The following is a 21931-nucleotide window of genomic DNA, read 5'->3' as shown; positions in this document are numbered from 1 at the left end:
TTTGGACGGCCTGCGGCTCGCAAGCTTCTCGCCGAGCAGCGCTTGCGTCAGCGTGCACAACAACCGGGTGAGACCTACACGGGTTACATCGAGGATGTCCTCCATCTGTGCACCCGCGTCGACCCCGCTATGCCTGAGGAGGTCAAAATCAACCACATCTTGAAGGGCATCGAGGACGGCGCCTTCCAGCTGCTGCTCGCGCGGAATCCCACCACAGTCGCTGCGCTAGTTTCCCTCTGTCAGAGTTTCGACGAATTGCGCAGGCAGCGCGCGATCGCCCGTCAGGCCCTCCCGACCCCCGACACGCTCTCCAGCTTGCAGCTAGCTGCCCCTCCGGCCGCTCAGCCGACTCTCCAGCCCACGATCAAAGACTTCATCCGTGAAGAAGTCGCACGCCAGCTGTCCTTACTGCCGCTCACTCACGAGTCGGCGCATCCTCTGGCTCCGGGCATTCAACAAGCCATTCGGACGCAAGTTGCTGAGGCTCTCCCACCCATGTTCCAACAACCGCCCGTCACTGCGCCGCTTACCTACGCCGCCGTTGCTGCGCGGCCCCCTCAACAGCCTATGCCCTCTGCTCCACCTCGACCACTGATGCCGTCCCATGCCTTGGCGACCACCGCGTATCACCAATCTATGCCTTACGCTCCACCTCGGCCACTTACGCCGCCCCGTGTCTTGCCAACATCCGTGTATGCTTCGTCGCCGCCCATCCCAAACCCCTCGGCTCCGTCTTTCCGCCGCTCCGACGCGTGGCGAACCCCGGACAATCGGCCCATCTGTTTCTCCTGTGGCCTCGCCGGCCACGTCGCTCGCCATTGCCGCCTGGTTCCTCCAACATTCGACGCCGTGGGCATGCCAGTTGCGTCGTCGTCCAGGTCGCCCCCAAACTACGCCCCTCCTCACTTCGACGCCGACGGCAGGCCGGTCGCGTCGTCGTCCCGGTCGCCACAGGAGTATGCCCGTGATCAACGACCCAACGACACCCACCGGTCACCGTCCCCTCGGCGACGCTCCCTGTCACCTATGCGTCGCCGACCTGCTGCGCAAGAGGGAAACTGATCGCTGCAGTTCCGGAGGCAAGAACTGCATGCGAAGCGAACTGCCCAAGGCCTCCGTCTTTTTCGCCGCAAAACGTTATCGACGTTAATGTTGAAGGGACCACGGCCCAAGCGCTAATTGATACCGGGGCCGCCGTTTCCGTAATCTGCGAGAGCCTCTGCCGCCAGTTAAAAAAAGTGACCACGTCGCTCTCAGGTCTCATGCTCCGCACTGCGAACTCACAGTTCATAGCGCCTTCAGCCGTGTGCACCGCGCGCGTTAATATTCAAGGCGAACTTTACGTCATTGAGTTTTTCGTGCTGCCGTCCTGCTCTCACGACGTTATCCTCGGCTGGGACTTCCTTTCACGTCATCGCGCCATCATAGATTGCGCCCGAGCAGAAGTCGCCCTTACGCCGCTGCAATCTTCTGTTTCGGGGCCTACCATATCTGACGCATGTAAACTTGTCATTGCTGCCGACGCTGACGTAGCCCCAAACACGTCCACCCTTGTCGCCTTGACTTGTCCGGCCGCTCCTGACGGCGCTGTCCTGTTCGCCCCGTCAGAGCTGTTTCTCCGCCGCCACGCCCTACGACTGCCGTTTGCCGTACTCACCGTCGAATCCGGCGCTACCATCATGCCGATTGCCAACTTGCGCACCTCGCCCGTTCGTCTACTTCGCGGGGAATGTTTGGGAAGCATACATGCCGTTGACCTGCTTCGCTTTCTGGAGTTCGCTGAAGCCCCACTTCACCACCAGCTGAATGCCATGACAGCCCCTGTTGCGGCAACTCCGAAGTCAGACATTTTTCACCCTTCTGTGTCCTCGGATCTATCATTGGACCATCGACGCGAACTATTGGCCCTTCTAGAAGAGTTCCGCTCATCCTTCGACTGCGGTCAGCCATCTCTGGGTCGCACAACGAGCGTCACGCACCACATCGACACCGGTGGTCATGCCCCTTTACGCCCACGACCATATCGCGTTTCGGCGGAAGAGCGCCGTGTTATCAATGAACAAGTCAATGATATGCTCACGCGCGGAGTCATTCAGCCATCTGAGAGCCCCTGGTCGTCCCCTGTCGTGCTTGTGCGCAAAAAGGATGGCTCTATCAGATTCTGCGTCGACTACCGCCGCCTGAATAAGATAACTCGGAAGGATGTATACCCATTGCCACGCATCGACGATGCCCTCGATTGCTTGCAAGGAGCAGAATATTTCTCGTCCTTGGATTTACGATCGGGCTATTGGCAAGTTCCACTCGCTGACCCTGACCGCCCGAAGACTGCGTTCGTTACTCCCGACGGGCTTTACGAGTTCAAGGTGATGCCCTTCGGACTCTGCAACGCCCCAGCTACCTTCGAACGAATGATGGATAACATCCTTCGTGGCCACAAGTGGAATACCTGCCTGTGCTACCTTGACGACATTGTTGTATTTTCCCGCGATTTTCCGACTCATCTAGTTCGTCTTCGCGCTATTCTCACGTGCCTCGCCTCTGCTGGCCTTCAACTTAACATCAAGAAGTGCCATTTTGCTGCGCGCCAACTCACCATACTAGGTCACGTCGTCTGCAAGGAAGGCGTTCTTCCGGATCCCGCTAAACTTCGTGCCGTGGCCGAGTACCCCAAGCCCAATTCCATCAAGACACTCCGAAGCTTTATTGGGCTGTGCTCATATTTTCGTCGATTTGTGCGCGACTTCGCTTCTATCATCGCACCTCTTACCAACCTACTGACAGCCTCTAACGGCCTGTCGGCTTGGTCACCAGAGTGCGATGAAGCTTTCATGACGCTACGGCGCTTATTAACGTCACCTCCGATACTCCGTCACTTTGACCCTAATGCGCCTACGGAGGTCCATACTGACGCCAGCGGTGTCGGTCTTGGTGCTGTACTGGCTCAACGGAAACCAGGATACGACGAGTACGTTGTTGCTTACGCGAGTCGAACCCTGAAGAAAGCGGAGTGCAACTACTCAGTCACTGAAAAAGAGTGCCTCGCCATAATCTGGGCTTTGACCAAGTTCCGTCCGTACCTTTATGGCCGCCCCTTCGAAGTAGTCACGGACCATCACGCGCTCTGTTGGCTCTCATCTCTGAAAGATCCTTCAGGCCGCCTCGGTCGTTGGGCGCTTCGGCTGCAGGAATACGACATTCGTGTTGTGTATAGATCCGGCCGGAAGCACTCGGACGCTGATGCGCTATCCCGCTCACCGTTACAGCCTGACACAGCTTCGCCGTCAGCCACGTCAGCTGTCTTGACGCCCCTTGACTTCGCAGACATGCCGTCGGAGCAACGCAAGGATGCGTGGATCTCCGAACTCGTCGACTTTCTGACTGGTTCATTGGTTCATCCGGCGTCAAGAACTCTCCGTCGTCAAGCCACGCATTTCGCACTCCGCGACGGCCTCCTCTATCGCCGTAATTACGCACCTGACGGTCGGAGGTGGTTGCTAGTGATCCCGCGCCACATGCGCACAGAAGTCTGCACTGCTTTTCACAACGACCTGCAAAGCGCTCACACTGGCGCTCTGAAGACTTACAACCGCTTGCGTCAGCGATACTACTGGCGCGGCATGTACACGTTCGTGCGCAAGTACGTACGTGCTTGTACTGCTTGTCAGCAGCGTAAAGCTCCACCTCAACGCCCAGCCGGTCCACTTCAGCCTCTACCTTGTCCGGGACGTCCATTCGACCGCGTCGGCATCGACTTATATGGCCCGCTTCCCCCGACTTCCTCTGGGAATCGGTGGATCATTGTTGGCGTGGACCACCTCACCCGTTACGCAGAGACTGCAGCACTTCCAACGGCTACCGCAAGAGAGGTTGCGTTTTTTATCTTACGCAACTTTGTCCTTCGCCACGGTGCTCCCCGTGAACTTTTGAGCGACAGAGGGCGTGTTTTCCTGTCTGACGCTATTCAGGCCTTGCTCGTCCAGTGCAACATCGTTCATCGAATGACCACCGCATATCATCCGCAGACGAATGGCCTCACGGAACGATTTAATCGCACACTCGGTGATATGTTGACAATGTACACGGCATCAGACCAGACCAACTGGGACACCGTCCTGCCGTTCGTCACGTACGCGTACAACACCGCAACGCACGCGACCACCGGTTTCTCACCTTTCTTTCTTTTATACGGACGCGACCCGTCCTGCACGCTGGACACTATGCTTCCCTATACGCCGGACTCGTCTGAATATACTGCGATTTCTGACGTTGCCAGATACGCCGAAGATTGCAGACAATTAGCCCGTTCGCTGACCACCGAGGACCAAGGCCACCAAAAGCTACGGCACGACACCGACCGACCTCTCTCTACTTTCACGACTGGTGACCTCGTTTGGCTCTGGATCCCATCGAGCACTCCTGGCCTTTCCTCGAAATTGCGTGCCCGATATCAGGGGCCCTACCGCATTCTTTCTCGCACGTCTCCTGTCAATTATGAGGTTGAGCCTCTGACAGCATCCCACGATTTACGTCGTCGTGGTCGGGAAATCGTCCATGTCAGCCGCCTGAAGCCCTATTACGACCCCGCTATACTGACAACGCCTTAGGTCGCCAGGATGACTCCGCTATTCACCAGGGGCCAATGTAGTGAAGAGTACGAGACGACGACGAAGCAGCCAAGAAAGCAAGCCACATCGTGAGTGGTAGCCACGCGACCCGAGCTTGCGCTTGCTTGGATTTTGGACCCTCGACGTTCCTCGACGTTCCTCATCGTTCCTTCACGTTTGTACGTGAATAAACCACGTGACAATAGTAAGTCATATGTCCAATACTGTGTGTGCACCCATAATTTATTTTACCTACATACTAAAGGTCCTGTACAGCTTACGTTACAACCCCTGTATAGTCACAGCCGCACTGTTAGCGTGTTCACATGCTAATCACTATTACCATATATCGATACTGCACGAATAACAATATCCTGATATCCTCGTAACTATATTTGAGTTGAACGTGTGGGACTTCGAGCGTCACTCAATGGCGTTTATTTATTTATTTATTTATCTGATTGTCAGTCAGTCAGTCAGTCAGTTAGTTAGTTAGTTAGTTAGTTAGTTAGTTAGTTAGTTAGTTAGTTAGTTAGTTAGTTAGTTAGTTAGTTAGTTAGTTAGTTAGTTAGTTAGTTAGTTAGTTAGTTAGTTAGTTAGTTAGTTAGTTAGTTAGTTAGTTACATGTACTAAGACCATACTTGGGTATTACATGCACTTGAGGGCGCCTGGTAGCAAAACCATGAAAGCGAATAATGTTAAATTTCAGTGGCGGAGTCGGAGCAAGTTTTTTCCAATGGCAGTGAGAGCGGGAGTCAAGTGTGTCACTCCGTGGACCATGAAAAGTTCCTCCGCCAAAATCGGCGAAGTCGACAGGAACTCAGCGGGGCGCATTTCCATTGCCTGCTTGGGGGCGCGGCCAGCGCCTCCTAGTCGCGAGTTTTGGCAATGGCGGACGACATCGACGGCTCGGCAAAGCGTGCGGTTTTGTTTCATCTACTCAACAGCGACAACTCCGAGTCGGAAAGCTCCAGTTCCGGCGCGAGCGATTGATCGCATAATGACTGTGACGCTGAAACTCCAGCTGGCACAGACCATTTTTAAGCAATCCCAGAGCCCCCCGGAGCACAAGTGCGTACGCCGAGCGAGGCGGCTGCTCCGTCGCCTGCTGCTCGATGGCGCCGAGGGAGCACGAAACGAAAAGAAGGGCATGACTCCAGGACCCCTAGCATGATGGGGACGAGAAGGACCTTGGCCCCTTGAGGCTCGTAATCAGGGTTGCCACTGACTTTCGAGTAAATGTCGCCAAACGACGAGCAAAAAGTCGCCAGAAGTCGCCATTTTTTCACAAATTTCGCCAAAAAAGTCGCCATTCTATATGTGTGTGGTATACCTAGTAATAAAAATTTCCACTCAGGTATAGCCCCGTAGAATACAGCAATATCCAAGACCCTAAAATTATATTGGTGTTTCTCATTGCCAGTCGTATCGCCCACTTCACCATGCGAGTGCATGGTGCAGCTTCTCCGACTAGCCGCAAGATGTGCGTGGTGGCACAAGGGTGAATGAATGAAACGCTCATGACATCCTTCCATCCCTGTCCGCCCGTTTCGAAGGTAAATGTTTGGTAAACCTTGGGCGAAAACTATGAAAGCGTTGTTTGTAGACAGCTTTACGTACCCTTATATGAATTAAAAGGATTAAAAGGTTTATTGAAGGTAACACGACAGAACTCTTACAGGAACCGATCATTAGTGAGTCTTACACCTTTTCAGTGTGAACTAATATGATACCGGACGCCACCGACCCTTTCTTATAGTCACCTATACCTACATGCGTCAATCCGATGCGTTATTAATGATGAGGCAAAACATGTAAAATGTTATATAGCAATGGTTTTCATCGCACACGCTCACCGAGAACAGTAGAAAATGCCTCAATAAATATTTTTTATTGCACGAATAGCCGCGAATCGGCCTCCCTTTGCTATTCCAAAACAGTCTTTACGAGCTGAATTGGGGGTACTGCAACAGTGAATAAGTCGCCAAGCTATTCAGAACAGTTGGAGCTTTCGCGGAACAAATGGTCGGAACACGCGGCCAACCCGTCGTCTAGCCCCTTCAGAAACGAAACTTTAGAGAAGCTTAAAGCACCTAAAGCCATAAACTTATAATCAAACACTGACCTCTTGCGGTTTGCAAGGCAGTACGCTGACTTACACTTTGCTAGAATGTCGCTGGGGAACGTTCAGCACCTCCTGCAACACACGAGTAACAGGACGGACATACCGAATGACGCGTAATGTGCACATTCTACTCGTGGATCTAAAACCAAGAAAAATACAGAGAATGTTGCCGCTAATTTGTTGGGAAGACACTGAGCTTAGGATGCATAACTCTGCGGAGACCTAAGCCGAAAATCGCCAAAAATTCGCCATGTCGCCATTCATAATTTTAGGTCGCCACGGGCCTCTCAAATTCGCCAATTTGGCGAAAAGTAGCCACCACTGGCAACCCTGCTCGTAATCGTGTCCTTTTTGGGCTCGATACCAAGTAGCTCAACTTTCCGCGGGAGAAGAACGCGTCGCCGCTTCTCGACTATCCTTGCATCCGTAAAGGAACGACACAGAGACAGCTGCTGCCGTATGACCCGCGTCGCCCATGCTGCGGGCCGGCTCTTCTATTCTTCATCTTCTTTCTGCATCCACACCGAACCTGCGACCTTCGAATAACGCGTCTGATGCTCTATATATGTATACCACTGAGCTACGGCGGTGGTCACCCTCCCGTCCACTTTATGGGGTTTATGTGGGGTTTTAAATCTAGGAGTGTTAGTCAGCGCCGCTAGTAGCCATGACGGCCAGTGTCGCACACTCTTTTTCTGCCTGCTAGCGTCACAAAGCACGTGATCTTTTTACGAGCTAGCAGCTGGCCTATAATCCCTACAATACTACCTGAAGGCATCCAGTCTGCCTGAACGAGACCCTTGCATTGAATGAACGAAAGAAGGGAAACTTTAGTGCTCATTTTTCTTTGCTAGACATAACATTAATGAGAACTAACAGACAAGAAAGCCAAGGAAACTATAGGGGCTTTTATTTGTAGTATAATTAGGATGTAAATTTGAAGAAAGTGGACGAAAAGATGACTTGCCGCTGGCAGGGACCGAACCTGCGACCCTCGAATAATGCGTTCGGTGCCTGCCGGCGGCAAGTTATCTTGTCGTCAACTTTACTTTCTTGGCATTTACGTCATAATTACTACAAAATAACATCACCTATACTTTTTTTGGCTATCTAGTCTGTTAGTGTTAATTAATGTTGTGTCTAGCACATGAAATGTAGTAGGACTAACGCCGTCAGTGTAGGTATTACTGAACGGATGTATATCGGATGCAGCATTTAAGCGGCATGCGCGTTATTACGTGCCGATACCTACGAGACGTATACTAATGCAAGCGATATGAGCTGGAACACCGAATTCATGTTTATTCAACAATTATTTGTAATGTGTTGATATGCGTGTGACGTATTGAACTGCCAGATATACCTTTCCGCTTGAAAATTTAGTGTCCCGGACACTTTTGCGCTTGCCAACTGCGTTTAGCCGCACGGGCTTTAAAAAGTAATTTCAGTGCCCCATCTTATATTGCTCACGACTATACATATCTGCGGCATGACCACCTGTGAGCCAACATGCGAAAAAGCAACCGGCGTTTGTAGAATTCAACATCGACAGTTAGTGTCAACGAAAGGTGATAGAAACTTATCATTTACCTGTGGTGCGGCCGACGCGCACGCTGTCTATCGAATTCATCTTATTTTACTAAATGCTGACTATACTCTCTCGCGTAATCTTTTCTTTACCTATCATTATGTTCGTCGACGGCGTCGAAGGACGTTGATTCCAAATGGGTCCGCGAATTGCACCTACTGCTCCTCGACTTCACCTAGGAAACCGAGTTGTGTAAATATTTAATTTATGCCTTAGGTCACACTGACGCCGAAAAAATAAATACCAGTCCTGCGCGGAACACGCAGCACAGTCACAGTGAAAGCTGGAGGAGCGGACTTTGTAGATACCGTTGTAAACTCTCTTTGGGCGACTACTGCAAGTACAGTTGCAAGGCCCCCACTACGCCATAAATAATCATACTTTTGCTGAGTAGGGAAGTACCCACTATGCCATTATTCATCATTCTGCGGAGACGCGAGGTACCTGCTCATATCTACGATGCATTATGTGCGCTGTGGTGAGGCTGTGGCTGATGTCGATGAATTATGGTTGAGCCCTTTGTAATGGGTGGGAAGCTTTAAACCACCCACTCGGTACGCAATTCGCATTGTGTGACGCTTGGATGTTGTTGTACTCTTCTACCACGCTATATTACATCTGTTAACGTGATTCCTTGCCCGACATGGCGCCTGTATTGGTTCGTCTTGCGACGGGGTTTCAAGCACCGGCGTGGCTATGTGGAAGAATACTCGACTGCCACGCAGAGGGCATGGGCTCAAATCCCACTGGATCCTGGATATTTTTTCCCCATTGTGTGCGATAGCAGCTACGGACGCCGGCGGTGCGGCGAACAACTATGCAATTAAAATCGGCTGTTATTGTGATCTCATACCAGCTTTCACTGTAAAAAAGTGTTTCGGAACCGCTCAGCTGGTCCAACAGTGACACGCGGAAACGCTAGAACGCTGGAAATTGTAGAGAGGCCGTCGCAGCTAAACACAGTAGTAGTTTATGATTAAATTACGCAGTGATATGTTGCACCTTGCGAAATTCACTTGATCTGAAGAGTGCTGGCATAGCGCAGGCGGAGAGCTAAAGCGTGAGGCCCGCGCGCTCATCCTGGGACAGCGTAAACACATTTCCCATAAGCGCTTGCACGCCCGTTGGTGGCGCACGTGTGCTTGAGAATGGTCTATTCAAAATAATTCGACAGCGGAAAGGAATTACTGCACGAGAATGGCCCTGGGCGAGTCGGCACCTTAAATATAGAACTTCCGCTTCCGCCTTGCTGAAGCGGCGCTGGTTTTGTTCCGATCGCTTACTTGGATGCGTTTCTCCACGCCAGAGTCGAGTGCTCGCTCTCGAAGACCTTCGGCTGCTCCGACTCGGCCATTGGAATTCAACATGAGGAACATATAGAAAGCCAGAAATAATTGTGATGGGTCTCGTCAACGAATCTCTTCGGGTCTTTTTTTTTTCTTCTTTTTTTTTGCGGACAGAGTGAGTGAAGAAACTTTATTTCCCTTTTTAAGGAAGGGGAGGAGCCGGAGGGGAGAGAGGGAGGTCTGTGATCCAGTCCCAGTAAGCGTCCGTCACCACTTCGTGTGGCATAACGTCAGACTACCAGTTGTGGTGGGCCTCCGCTACCTCCTCAGCCCACCTCAGGGCTCGGTCCTGGAGGGTAGGATCGGAGCTGCGCAGGGCAGTCTCCCACAGCTCCTCGCTATTAATGAATGGTTTGAGAGCAAGGACCTCGGCTGTTCCTGTTTCATCATTTGCAAGTGAACGCATTTATGATGGCTAACCATGTCGAAGAATGCGCGCGATACTGCTAAAGCAATCGAAGACTTACGACGAGAACTAAGAAAGGAACTTCGAAATATAAAAGATGAAGTGAAAGAACTCGGAGCAGATGTTCAATCTGTCATAAAAGAAAACCAAGAGCTCAAAGCTGAAAATGACAGACTATATCGCAGAATAGAGGAGGTCGAAGCTTATCAGGGCTCAAATAATTTGGAAATTAAGGGTGTCCCATCCAATGTTGAACCCCTTGATGCGGTTAAGAAAATCTGTGGTGTCAAGAGGAAATAACTGCAGCTGACGTGGATATCTGTCGCAGAGTACCGACTGCTCGTCATGACCAAACTAACACAGTAGTCCGATTTGTACGCAGGACAAAGAAGCTTGCTATGCTAAGCAAATCAAAGAAAGACAGCAAGGACCTCGGCAGCCAAACGTCCTCTGCAGTATATGGTATATGTCAATGAGCACTTGACGAAACACGGAAAAAAGCTTCTTGGATTAGCCATTCAGAGAAGGAAGGAAACCCGTTGGAAATTTGTCTGGACATCGGGGGGCAAGATCTTTGCTCGTAGAAACGAGACCTCGCCTGTACTAAAGATGAGAAACGCAGATTACCTCGCCAAGATGACCGTGGAGGGGGGTGGAACTGCCACAGAGTGAACAACTATTTTTTTGGAACATGCATAAACTGATAGACGATCGTTTAAGATGAGCACTGATATAGCAATGCCTAATGATGACTATCATGATAGCAGTTCTGTGAATAGTCTGGTTGGGGCTGCGCGCAGGCGCATAAAGGTTTTTCATTTAAACACACGCAGCATACGCCGCAAGACGGATAGGATCCTCAATATATTTAGCTCCCTTACATTTAGCTTTGACTTGCTGCTGTTCTCTGAAACCTGGCTAACTGTAGGCGAAGATCCACCATATTTTGATAACTACACTTACAATGGCCTAGTGCGTCCCGTTGGCAGAGGTGGTGGAGTGGCTATTTACGTTAAACAATCCTTAAATCATGAAGTTGTCCCCCAATTTTCCGTGATGAATGAAGTTGTAGAGTGCCTCATGGTTCGCTTAGAAAAAACATTCGCTGTGATCGTTTACAGGCCACCCTCGGGGTGTAAAGTTCACTAAATTCATTGAAGACGTTTTTGAGTACTTGTGCCCTACTGGCTTTCCATTTGTGGTAATGGGCGATGTAAACGTCGATATGCTGTCTCAGGATGCAATTTCACGGCAGTTAATAGCGCTGGCAAATTCCTTTGCCTGGAATAACGTAATTTCTAAGGCAACCCGACTAACTACACAGACAGCGACATTACTTCATATACGTTTGACGAACACACCCCCACCTTCTTGCGTTGCTAGATCGCTGGCAGTAGATACAAGCGGTCATCTGCCGATCTTTTGCACCATTCCTTCTTCCAATGGTGCTTGCAAAGGCAATGAAAAAGGGTGGTCTCGTGGGATCAACGCTCAGACGCTTGGAATCTTCCGGCATCGCAACAGACTTGAACCACGTGTTAGAAGAAAGGAATGCTACCTCTCAGCATACAAGCTATTCATTAATAAACTCATAAAATGTTATGATGAAGCTTTCCCGGTGTCTGTGAAGAACGCAAAACGCCAGATAATTAGAAAACCTTGGATAAGCAATGCGCTATTTAAAAAAAATTACAAAGAAGAACAACATGCACCATGCATTTATAAAGACACGAGATATCAAATTACTCAGTGAGTTCAAAAAATACAAAAAACATCTAAATGGTGAAATAAGGCGCGCTAAATTCAGGTATTATGAGAATTTATTTACTAGAATAAGTGATAATCCGAGCAAAATTTGGAACGAGGTTAGAAATCGTTCTGGTAAATTAAAACAAAGCCACATTCCTAGGGTTCTGGAAAATTCTAGTGGCCTTGGTCACCGAGAGGTGGCAACGGCAACGAATGACTTCTTCATAAAAATTTGTGATTTTGATGAAGTGGGGTATGACGAGGATCCACAATTGCCTGTAAACGACCGTCGCTTATGTAACTCCATAGTTCTGCACACTATCTCATGTCATGAAACCGAAGAAATAATAAAAAGATTAAAAACAATTGCGCTGCAGCTTATGATGCTATTAAACCCATACCAATAAAATACGTCACTGATGTTATATCACCTGCGTTGTCACAAATTGTTACTTTAACTCTTTTTGGCGGCGTCTTTCCTGATGAATTAAAAATAGGTCGCGTGTGCCCGGTTTTCAAGGGTGGTATTGACCAAGAGATTGCAAACTACCGACCGATATCGGTACTAACGATTCTGTCAAAAGCTTTTGGAAGTGCTATTATTATTAGATTACAAAATTTTTTTTGCGAGGTACAATGTAATAAGTGACGCCCAATTTGGCTTTCAAAAATGTAAATCCACCGAGCTTGCATTACTTAGTATAAAAAAACGAGATACTAACCAATTTTGAGAAAAAGCGATATACGCTTGGACTTTTTGTTGATTTTCGCAAAGCATTCGGCACCGTGCACCATAGTGTTCTTTTAGAAAAACTTAATAACTACGGTGTCCGTGGCATTGCCCATAGGTTAATTCAAAATTACTTAACAGACCGCTATCAGTATGTCGCTATTAATCAAGAGACATCTCCCCGTGCAAGGGTCAACAAAGGTGGCCCACAAGGATCGATACTTGGTCCTCTATTGTTCATAGTTTATGTAAATGACCGGTGTGGCATTCCAGAATCTCCTAAATTATTTATGTATGCTGACGACACCAATATTTTTTTTCTGGTTCCTCGATCTCTGAAATTGAAAGGACTGTAAACACATATCTAAATAAGTTGTCTTACTGGCTTAAAGTAAACAAGTTGCGGCTAAACATGCGTATAACTAAATATATGTTTGCGCCCATCAATAAGCCACGAAATATAAGTCTAAGTATCTCCTTTGAGGGTCAGACTTTAGAACGAGTCAAGGTACACTGGGAATCCTTGGGTGCGTAGTTCCAGGAAGATCTTTCCTGGAATGAACATATAAATAAATTAGCAGCAGATCTAAGTAGAAGCGTTGGATATGTGTACAAACTATGTCCATTATTCACTTCGACTAAAGAAAGCGTTATATTAAACACTGTTATATTCCAGGCTACGTTGTTGTGTCTTGTGTTGGGGAACAACGACAGCACAAAACTATAAGACATTACTTACATTACAAAAGAAGGTACTACGACTATTCGAGGGATAATATGGTCAGCCGCAAGGTCTTAGCACACGTCCGTTATTCTCTAAATATCTCATATTACAAGCAAACCAAATATATTATTATAAGTTATTCTTGTATATCCAAAATAATAAACTATACCCCATGTACGATTCTTCTGGATGTGCTGGGTACTACCTCCGTACACGTACTACAAGAACACTGAAAACTAGAACAACCTACGGTCAACAACATATTGATTACCAAATACCGAGTCTCCTCAACAAACTGGATGACGCAGTTGACATAAATAAGAAAAGTTCAAAAAATAAGTTTAAGGAAATTATCCTTTATAATTACATTGAATACGCTTAATACAGACATTTAGATTATTTATTGCTTTGTGTCCCAATTGTTTATAATACAGTTACACTCTTTGTCTCCTTTTGTTGTTGCTTTTAGTTTATTGTTTGTTCAAGCTGCTTAGGAATGTATGTCTGCAGATGCTTTTCTTATCTCACCTATTGTATATATTGCGATAACGATGTTTTTTATGTATTTCATTACTATTTATTGTCCTGTTGCTTTTTTTATATTTTTGATATTATATGTCGGATCAGAATTTGCTAATTGTATTTGTATAAAATAATGTTATCTAATTGCGTCTAAGTTGTGTATGACATGTTAACGCGATAGCGTTAGAGAGCTCGTGTCGCAGAAATTTCGGTGTCGGTGTCGGCGTCGGCGACGGTGACGGCGTCGTTGGATGTGAGCGAAAAATCGTCCGTGGCCGAAAAATCGAGAAAGAAGCAAATAAAATAAGCAATAGAAATCTTCGGTCCCATTGATGATCGAACCCGGGCCGTTCGCATGGCAAGCAGGTGTCCTACCACAAAGCCACGATGTTACTTGCAGCTGCTTCGGGAAAAAAACACTACATAAATGCCATGTTGTGGAAAGAGTCTCCTTAACGCATTTTGTTCGGCAGGTGTCACGACGAAAACGAGCCCATTCGCCGATTTGTTGGCGCATTGGCGAGGCCATCAAACTACGTCGAAAAAGGCCGGAATAGTGCAGCCATCGCCGCTAAAAACACACGCAAACTTTCAAACAGCTCTAAAAATGAACAACTACGTCCATCTAGCGGAAAACATATCAAGCCAACGCCGGCTTTCTAGAGGAGGCGTTGATCAAGCTAACAGCAAACGCTACATAATGTGCTGCCCTCTGTGAGGCATTGTGAGAAATATGTCTCGACTCTTCATGGCCTCCGAGATGGCGGGCGCGCGGCGTGTATCTCGGAGGCCATTCGACTCTTGCACAGGGAAGTGCTTTAGATCGAAAACCTGTACCATTCGCGCGCGCGCGCGTGTGTTTGTCTGTGTGCGTGCGTGTAACAATACACATTAATAAGTATGTACTTAGTGGCTGAAGTGCACACTAGCGGCAGGATTTCGCTATCGTGTTGAACTCTTAAAAGCGAAGCTTAAAGGCCAACTCCGGCGATTTTTCGAGGTTGATGGATCTCAATGAAATTCGCTCGGTACGTTCCTTTGCACGTTTCCGTCATTTATGCCAAATTACAGGCCTGAGACATGCGCAATTTGTTTGCAAATGAATTTTAAAGATTGTCTGCAAACGCCCTCTTGGCTTCCCACAATTACTGGCAACATTGCGTCTGTGACGTCAGTTTTGGGAAGGCGGCGGAAGTGACGCAGCCGATTGCACCGCTAACTTCGGCCGCTACAGCGAGCGTCTGCTGTGCTGGCCGAGACACTGTCAGCATCAGACGCGGCACTGTCAGTCGCAGACATTACAGCTGATGCGCGGCGTGCTCACCTCTCCACCGTGCGCCTGCTCGTCCCGGCTGTCACAGTTTTCATACTCCGCGCCGGCGTGACCGGCATGCCTTGCACGACTTCCGGTTCGTTCGTAACAACGTCTACGTCATACGTAGACAGTACACTCGGCTGGGTTTCGGTTTCGGTGTTGCGCTTTTTTGCTTATTGAAAATTATTCTCCAATTTGCCGAGTATTTCTGCCATCGGGCCCGTGGCAGGAGTGTCTCAGGAATATAAAATCACCATTACTTTGACATGGCCAAAAGATCGCCGGAGTTGGCCTTAATGGTCGCCCAATTTTTTTTATTCCATTTTTTTTTTAATTTTTTGCCAGACTGTATTCCGAAAAAAAGCCTCCGTCACGCTATGTAGTCTTTTGCTTTTGCTTCGTTTTTTTTTCTGTTGTACGTACAGAAAATAAATCATATCTCAAATATCAAATGCTCGTGCGGGCCTTCAGCATTGTTAGGTAAATATGGCTCTACACGTGAACCCTCCCTGCTCACGAATATCTTGAATAACACTCGGGGCGACACAACTGACTAGCACCCTCCGCGGGAACGCATCTGGGCTTCGAGTCCCGATGCCTGAACTTCTGCCATGCCGTAGTTAAGCGTACAGCTCAGGCGAGACTCTCTCGGTGCCTGCAGCCAAGCCTGTGCTCCACTAAATGAACACCAAGGCGTCACTACATACGAAACTGTGTCAAGCTCGAAAGAGCTGGACATGTCGGCAATTCATGTTCACTTTTATAGCGCACAAAAGAACAAGGACTGAAAGAACTGTTCCTATAGACTCGTCACGGTGGTCTACTCGACTGCTGACCCGAAGGTCGTGGGATCGAATCCCGGCCGCGGCGGCTGCATTTTCTGTGGAGGCGGAAATGCTAGAGGCCCGTGTACCTAGGTTTAGGTGCACGTCGAAGAACCCCAGGTGGTCGAAATTTCCGGAGCCCTCCATTACGGCGTCTCTCATAATCATATCGTGGTTTTGGGACGTTAAACACGAACGATTATTATTAACCGTTCCTGTAGAACTGTTTTGTAGCAATATGTGCGCTTTCTTCGGAAATATATAATGACTTGGAAATGTGGGACGAATTCTCTAAGCCTTTTGTTCTCAATGCTTACTGGCATCGCCGAGCCGGCTTCGCTGCACGACTGCCTGACGCTTCTTTAATACTACCCGTGTAGACGGCGCGTAACTACGACAATCTTTCCAGCATTACCCGAATAATATGAGACGTTTCACTTGATCCAATCACCGTGTCCCTTTCACTGGCAGGCATATCAGTAGAGTAATAGTCACCGTCTGTCGATTCATACACCTGTGTGCGCCCCTCACGACGGCTTCACAACAAGCTGAGTTGCGCGCATACATGTGTTGTAATAGGTCGGCAAAAAAATTGGAGCTCACTCAGTCTCACTCAAGAAATATATTTTGCTCTGACGGCTCACTCGGACTCACACTCACCAAACTTTTTCTCAACCGGACTCACTCGGACTCACACTCACTAAACTTTTTCTCAATCGGACTCACTCGGACACACCAACATTTTACTTAGCCGGACTCACTCAGACTCACCGCTTGACCCGAGTCTGAGTGAGTCGACTCATGTGTCCGCGAGCGTAAAATTAGCTTTTTCTATCCAGGTTTCAATGCTCTTTTAACGCCAATCTCTCACATAACCGATACTCTACGATACGCCTTTTGATCTTGTACCTTCAAATACCTATTATCAGTGATTTCAATCCAGTAAGGACATTTTTATGAAATACACAACTCCTATGAGATATTTTATCAAGAACTTCCCTTGAAAGAGTTTGCGGGGAGAGGACATGGCACCTCCCCCCCCCCCCCGCAATTCACGCCTCTGATCAATAAATATTGAGGTGGCGCATGAGCGCTCGTGCGTTTACATGTGTGAATAGACTTGGATATAAACGTAAGCCGATATAAGACTGATAGTAATGCTGAAGATGAGTAGACAGGACAATAGGTTGGCAGTAGATGGTGGAGCTCACTCAGACTCCCTCAAGAAATATATCTTGTGCTTAGGGCTCACTTGGACTCAGGCTCACGAATATTTTCCTCAACCGGACTCACTCGGACTCTGACTCACTAAAATTTTCCTCAGCCGGACTCGCTCGGACTCAAACTCCCCCAAATATTACTGACCCGGACTCACTCAGACTCAGACTCACGGCTTGATCTGAGTCTGAGTGAGTCGACTCATGAGTGAGTTTGCCGACCTATGACTTATAGGGACTTACTGTATGGACTGTAGTTTTTGCAACCTTTCTTTTGTTGCATTTTTTAGTGACTTCGTTCTTTTCTGTAGTAACCGTTACCCCTCCCCTTCCTAGGCTCCCTACAATGAGGCTCTAATTTATTGTGAATACAAGAATTCTATGCCAAGACGTTTTTGTGAATACGGGTTTTCAAAGGATAATGTAGAAATTGTAATATATAATGCCACAAGAACACCAGGGGCCGAATTCACTAGTCTGCTTTTTGGTATATGATTTGACATTAAAAATATACGTTAGAGATTTACGTCCCAAAACCACGATATGATTACAACGGACGCCGTAGTGGAGGGCTCCGGAAATTTGGACCACCTGGGGTATTTCAACGTGCACCTAAATATAAGTACACGGGCCTCTAGCATTTCGCCTCCATGGAAATGCGGCCGCCGCGGCCGGAATTCGATCCCGCGACCTTCGGGTCAGCAATCGAGCACCATAACCACACCCGCGGCGGCTATGCTTTGCTATTGGTCAAACGACTTTGTTAATGATATGTCAAGCGTCAGGATTGGCTGATGTTTTCTCTTACGCAAAGTTCAGGCGTGAAGACCATTTGTGGGCACTGCACTGTGAGCAAGAAGATTATACACTGCTAACCTGTCTCATTCTAGGCGGATGTCTCTTGTTCCTGCTATGAAATGACCTGCGGCTTGTGCGCAGGCGTTCTGTGGCCCGTCGAAGGTGCCCCGGAGGTGCTGCGTCCCTTGAGCTGGGCCGTGCCGCAGGCCCTGCCGGCACACGCCATGCGCGGCGTCATGCTGCGAAACTACACGTACGACAACGTGCACGTGTTGCAGGCGGCGGGCGTGACGGCCGGCTGGACGCTGGTCTTCATGGCGCTCGCCATGATCATGTACACACTCTCAAAATGACACTACGGCAGATTATACCGATATTCGAATGCGCCGCCTGTTCGTCTGTCTTCCTTTGCGACGGGGCGTCTGCGCATATTTATTGTGGAGTTGGCGGCCCCGTGGTAACAAGTATCTGCTGTTACCCGCACGCAGGCCCCTGAGAGGCAATGCATAATCCAGCATCGTGGTCTTCACGTGGCATCTAACCCAGGATCGCATTGTGAACAACCCTTACACATACCCTGCAGGCGCCGCCACATTCTTGCAGCAGATACGAGGGTGTCCCAGCTAACTCTAGCCAGAGTTCAAAAATATGCCTACGCACGTTATGACGACGCCACCAAATGCGTGTTGCTGACTACAGCATGTAGTAACACTACCACCAAATGCGTGTTGCTGACTACTGCATGTAGTAACAGTATTTCTTGTTCTGCTTAAATGTTTAATTAGGCTATATTAATTAACTTATAAAGCAACGAAGCTGGGCAAAATGTTCCCATGAAAAGGTCGTGCTGCAAAACGTCCAACAACATTTTCTGTCTACCTATTACGCATTAGTGTTTCTCTACTTCCTGCAGATGTCCATCATTCTGCAGAATCATCCTACCTCTTATCTCTAATATTTCAGCAGTCACTGGATTCTGGGTGCCTTCCTGATGACTGGAAAATTGCGAATGTCATTCCTTGCCTTAAATCTGGAGACAAGCACATCGCTAACAATTACCGTCCTATTCAGCTGACATCCATTTGTTGTAAGATGCTCGAACATATCTTATACAGCCACATAATGTCTCACCTTCAATCCAATAAGCTACCTTTTGAAAACCAACATGGCTTTCACAAACATAAATCGTGTAACACTCAGCTATTTGAGCTAGTTATCGACTTACACAACTCCGTCAATAGGTCATTGGTAATCGATGCAATTCTTATTGATTTTTCTAAAGCATTTCATCGCGTCCCTCATCAACGTCTTCTAACGAAACTAAGTAGTCTTCGGCTCGATAAAAAAAGATTTCAGTGGATTGAAGGCTTTCTAACTGAAATATTTCAGTGTGTTAAAATCGAAAACTACATATCCAAACAGACGCAGGTCAAGTCTGGCGTTCCACAAGGGTTAGTTTTAGGGCCGCTGTTATTTCTAATTTATATCAACGATAAGTCAATTAACATGCAGTCTACCGTACTACTTTTCGCTGATGACTGCGTGATATATAAAGAAATAGCCAACCAGAACGACATTTTAACTCTGCAATCTGAATTAACGACACTTTCCCAAATGGTGCAGCAAATTACAAATGAAAATTAACGTTGACAAGACTAAGCATGTTAAAATCGTTTGAGATGCCAATCAAATGCCGAAAATATACCTCATAAACAACTCTACCGTTGAAACGGTACCGTCCATTAAATGCCTAGGTGTTATCCTGCATCACCAGCAGAGCATTCCGTAAGCTTGGAATTTTAAAACGCCGTCTGCGTCTGGCTACTTCACACACTAAACTGCAGGCATTTATTTCACTCATTAAACCATCCCAAGAGTATGCTTCTAACATATGGCATCCGCATACCTTACTCACTTGCTGGAGTCCATTCAAAGTAACGCCGCTACGTTTATTGCTTCCACGTTTTCATAGTGTATCATCCATAAAAACAACTCTAGCTATTTTACCGCTCGCAACACGCAGAAAATATTCGAGATTACACAGCATTTACTTTAGCTACAGTCATTTTTCGCTCAAATTCATCCATCCAGCCGTAAACATTTCGGCCCGATGTGATCACGATCACAAGGTACGCCCACTATTTGCTCGAACTCAAAAATACACTCTCCTTTGGTGTTGTCCATAAACGAGTGGAACGCCCTTCCGCGTACCATTGCAAACATTAAAGAATTAACTAGTTTCCAATCAGCCCTACTATCTTACCTTAGTAAGAAGTCCTTCCATAAGTAGCTGAATTTTCTTATTCCAATTTTTCATTTATTCTATGTATTATATGTCTTGTCTGATTGCAAATTTTCATTCATTCTATGATTGTACTAGAATTGTGCTGGATTGTACATATATTGATTGAAACTAGTGCACTCTACCGGACCTTGCATTGCTGAACTGCGTTTGCCTTTTTTACATTGTATTTGCATTATGTTTACTTGTTAATGCACTTTTTATTTTGCCGTACTTGTTACTTCTTTCATTGTAGGTTTCCTTTTTTTGGTCGCACAAAGTATTGTATTCCTCCCGTATGTAATGCCCGTTCTCGGGCCCTTAGGGTCAATAAATAAAATTAATGGAAATGCAAAAACAATCACGCCATATCCATGAAGTGAATGATGATTGAGCAGCTGGCTCGGAGATAATCGGGTAAACCGTGAATGCTCCGTACAATTCCTCTACTGTCATGTAAAGACGCCACACGTTGTTATAGTAGCGATTTTGGTCAGGTTGTTGTTGAACCACAAGCGGTCGCAGACCTTGCAGCTGTGGCTGAACGTGCGAGCGTGCGCATGCTACAGTTGCCTACGCTATGTGTGGTTTTGCCTGCGTTAATGTCATCATCAAGGCGATTCGAAGGACAAGAAGAAGAAGACTTCTCTTTCGCGCGAGCTGCGCCTGTAGCGGTCGCTTCTGGAACTAAGGTTACGCTTACAGCGCGGAACTTTGCCCCAGCTTAGGAACCTCGTGAGCCAGCTCCTAAAAATACCGCGTGACATGCCCGCTTGTGCGCCATAATTGCAGTGATCCCTAACGTTCTGCCTGCAAGATGCCCTAGCATTCGGCCTCGCGTGCGGCGGCTTGAAAAGCGACAGGAGAGCGACGATGGTGGTGGCTGCGCAATGGCCTGCTGCTTGCGGCAGCGCAAGCGATAACCGCTCCGTCTGCTTACCACAGTGGCGCCACGAGGGAAGCATATCGTTTGTACGTGAAACGTTAGGGAGCACTACAAGAGGCGATGATTATGGCGATGATGACTTGCTGATGTTCCCTTTCTAACGGGCGGGTGTAGTGGCACCCTAGCACGTATATACAGGGTGTCCCAACTACCACGAAGCGCGATTTAAAATAAGAACGGCGTTACGCAGACCAAACCTAGTTCATATTGTTCCTAGTAGACTGGAGCAGCCACTACTATTTTTTCGTTAATGAGGTTTAATTAATTATTCATAATCATATTTGCAACTCCACAAGTACTGACCTCATTATCGAAATGTCAATGAGGCATATGCAGACATGTTCAAACGACATCTAACTGCGCTATTTTCAACAACGTACTAACTGCGCGTTCGTTTTTTCCGGTTGTTAAAGAAATCCCCCGAAATCTGAAAAGTGACACGTGACTAGACTGTTGCGCGCATCAGTAAGCTGCGCCCTCAAACAGGCTCACTGTGAGGTAGCCAGTGTAAAGGAAAAAATATGGATCGCCCTGTCTGCCACTCACCGGCCGAAGAAACGCGCCGCTTTGGTCTTGCAGAGTCAGGCCGTAATCAGAACAGCGCTAATGCCGCGTTATCAGTGAGAACAGTCAGCCGTGAGATCTGGATAATGATAGTGGCTTACAATCGAGTGGAATGAATCCCTGCTAGACTACGACACATGTTGGCGCCCGACCTGTACCCTTGCCAAAGTGCGAAACGCTGTCTTTGGC

General features: G+C 47.8%; 1 protein-coding gene across 1 annotated transcript in view; it reads left to right on the top strand.

Annotated features, from left to right (window-relative positions):
* LOC119395548 (ABC transporter G family member 23-like) overlaps positions 1-18304 on the top strand; it is a 31939-nt gene extending 13635 nt beyond the window's left edge. Inside the window, exon 5 of the mRNA XM_037662528.2 lies at positions 18093-18304. Coding sequence (XP_037518456.2) covers positions 18093-18304 — 212 coding nt within the window. The remainder of the gene's footprint in view (positions 1-18092) is intronic.
* Positions 18305-21931: the final 3627 nt, after the last annotated feature.

This window comes from Rhipicephalus sanguineus, chromosome 6, assembly GCF_013339695.2.
Source record: "Rhipicephalus sanguineus isolate Rsan-2018 chromosome 6, BIME_Rsan_1.4, whole genome shotgun sequence".
Classification (NCBI taxonomy): Eukaryota; Metazoa; Arthropoda; class Arachnida; order Ixodida; family Ixodidae; genus Rhipicephalus; species Rhipicephalus sanguineus.
Note: the sequence above shows the minus strand (reverse complement) of the source record. Positions and strands in the feature narration are given on the sequence as shown.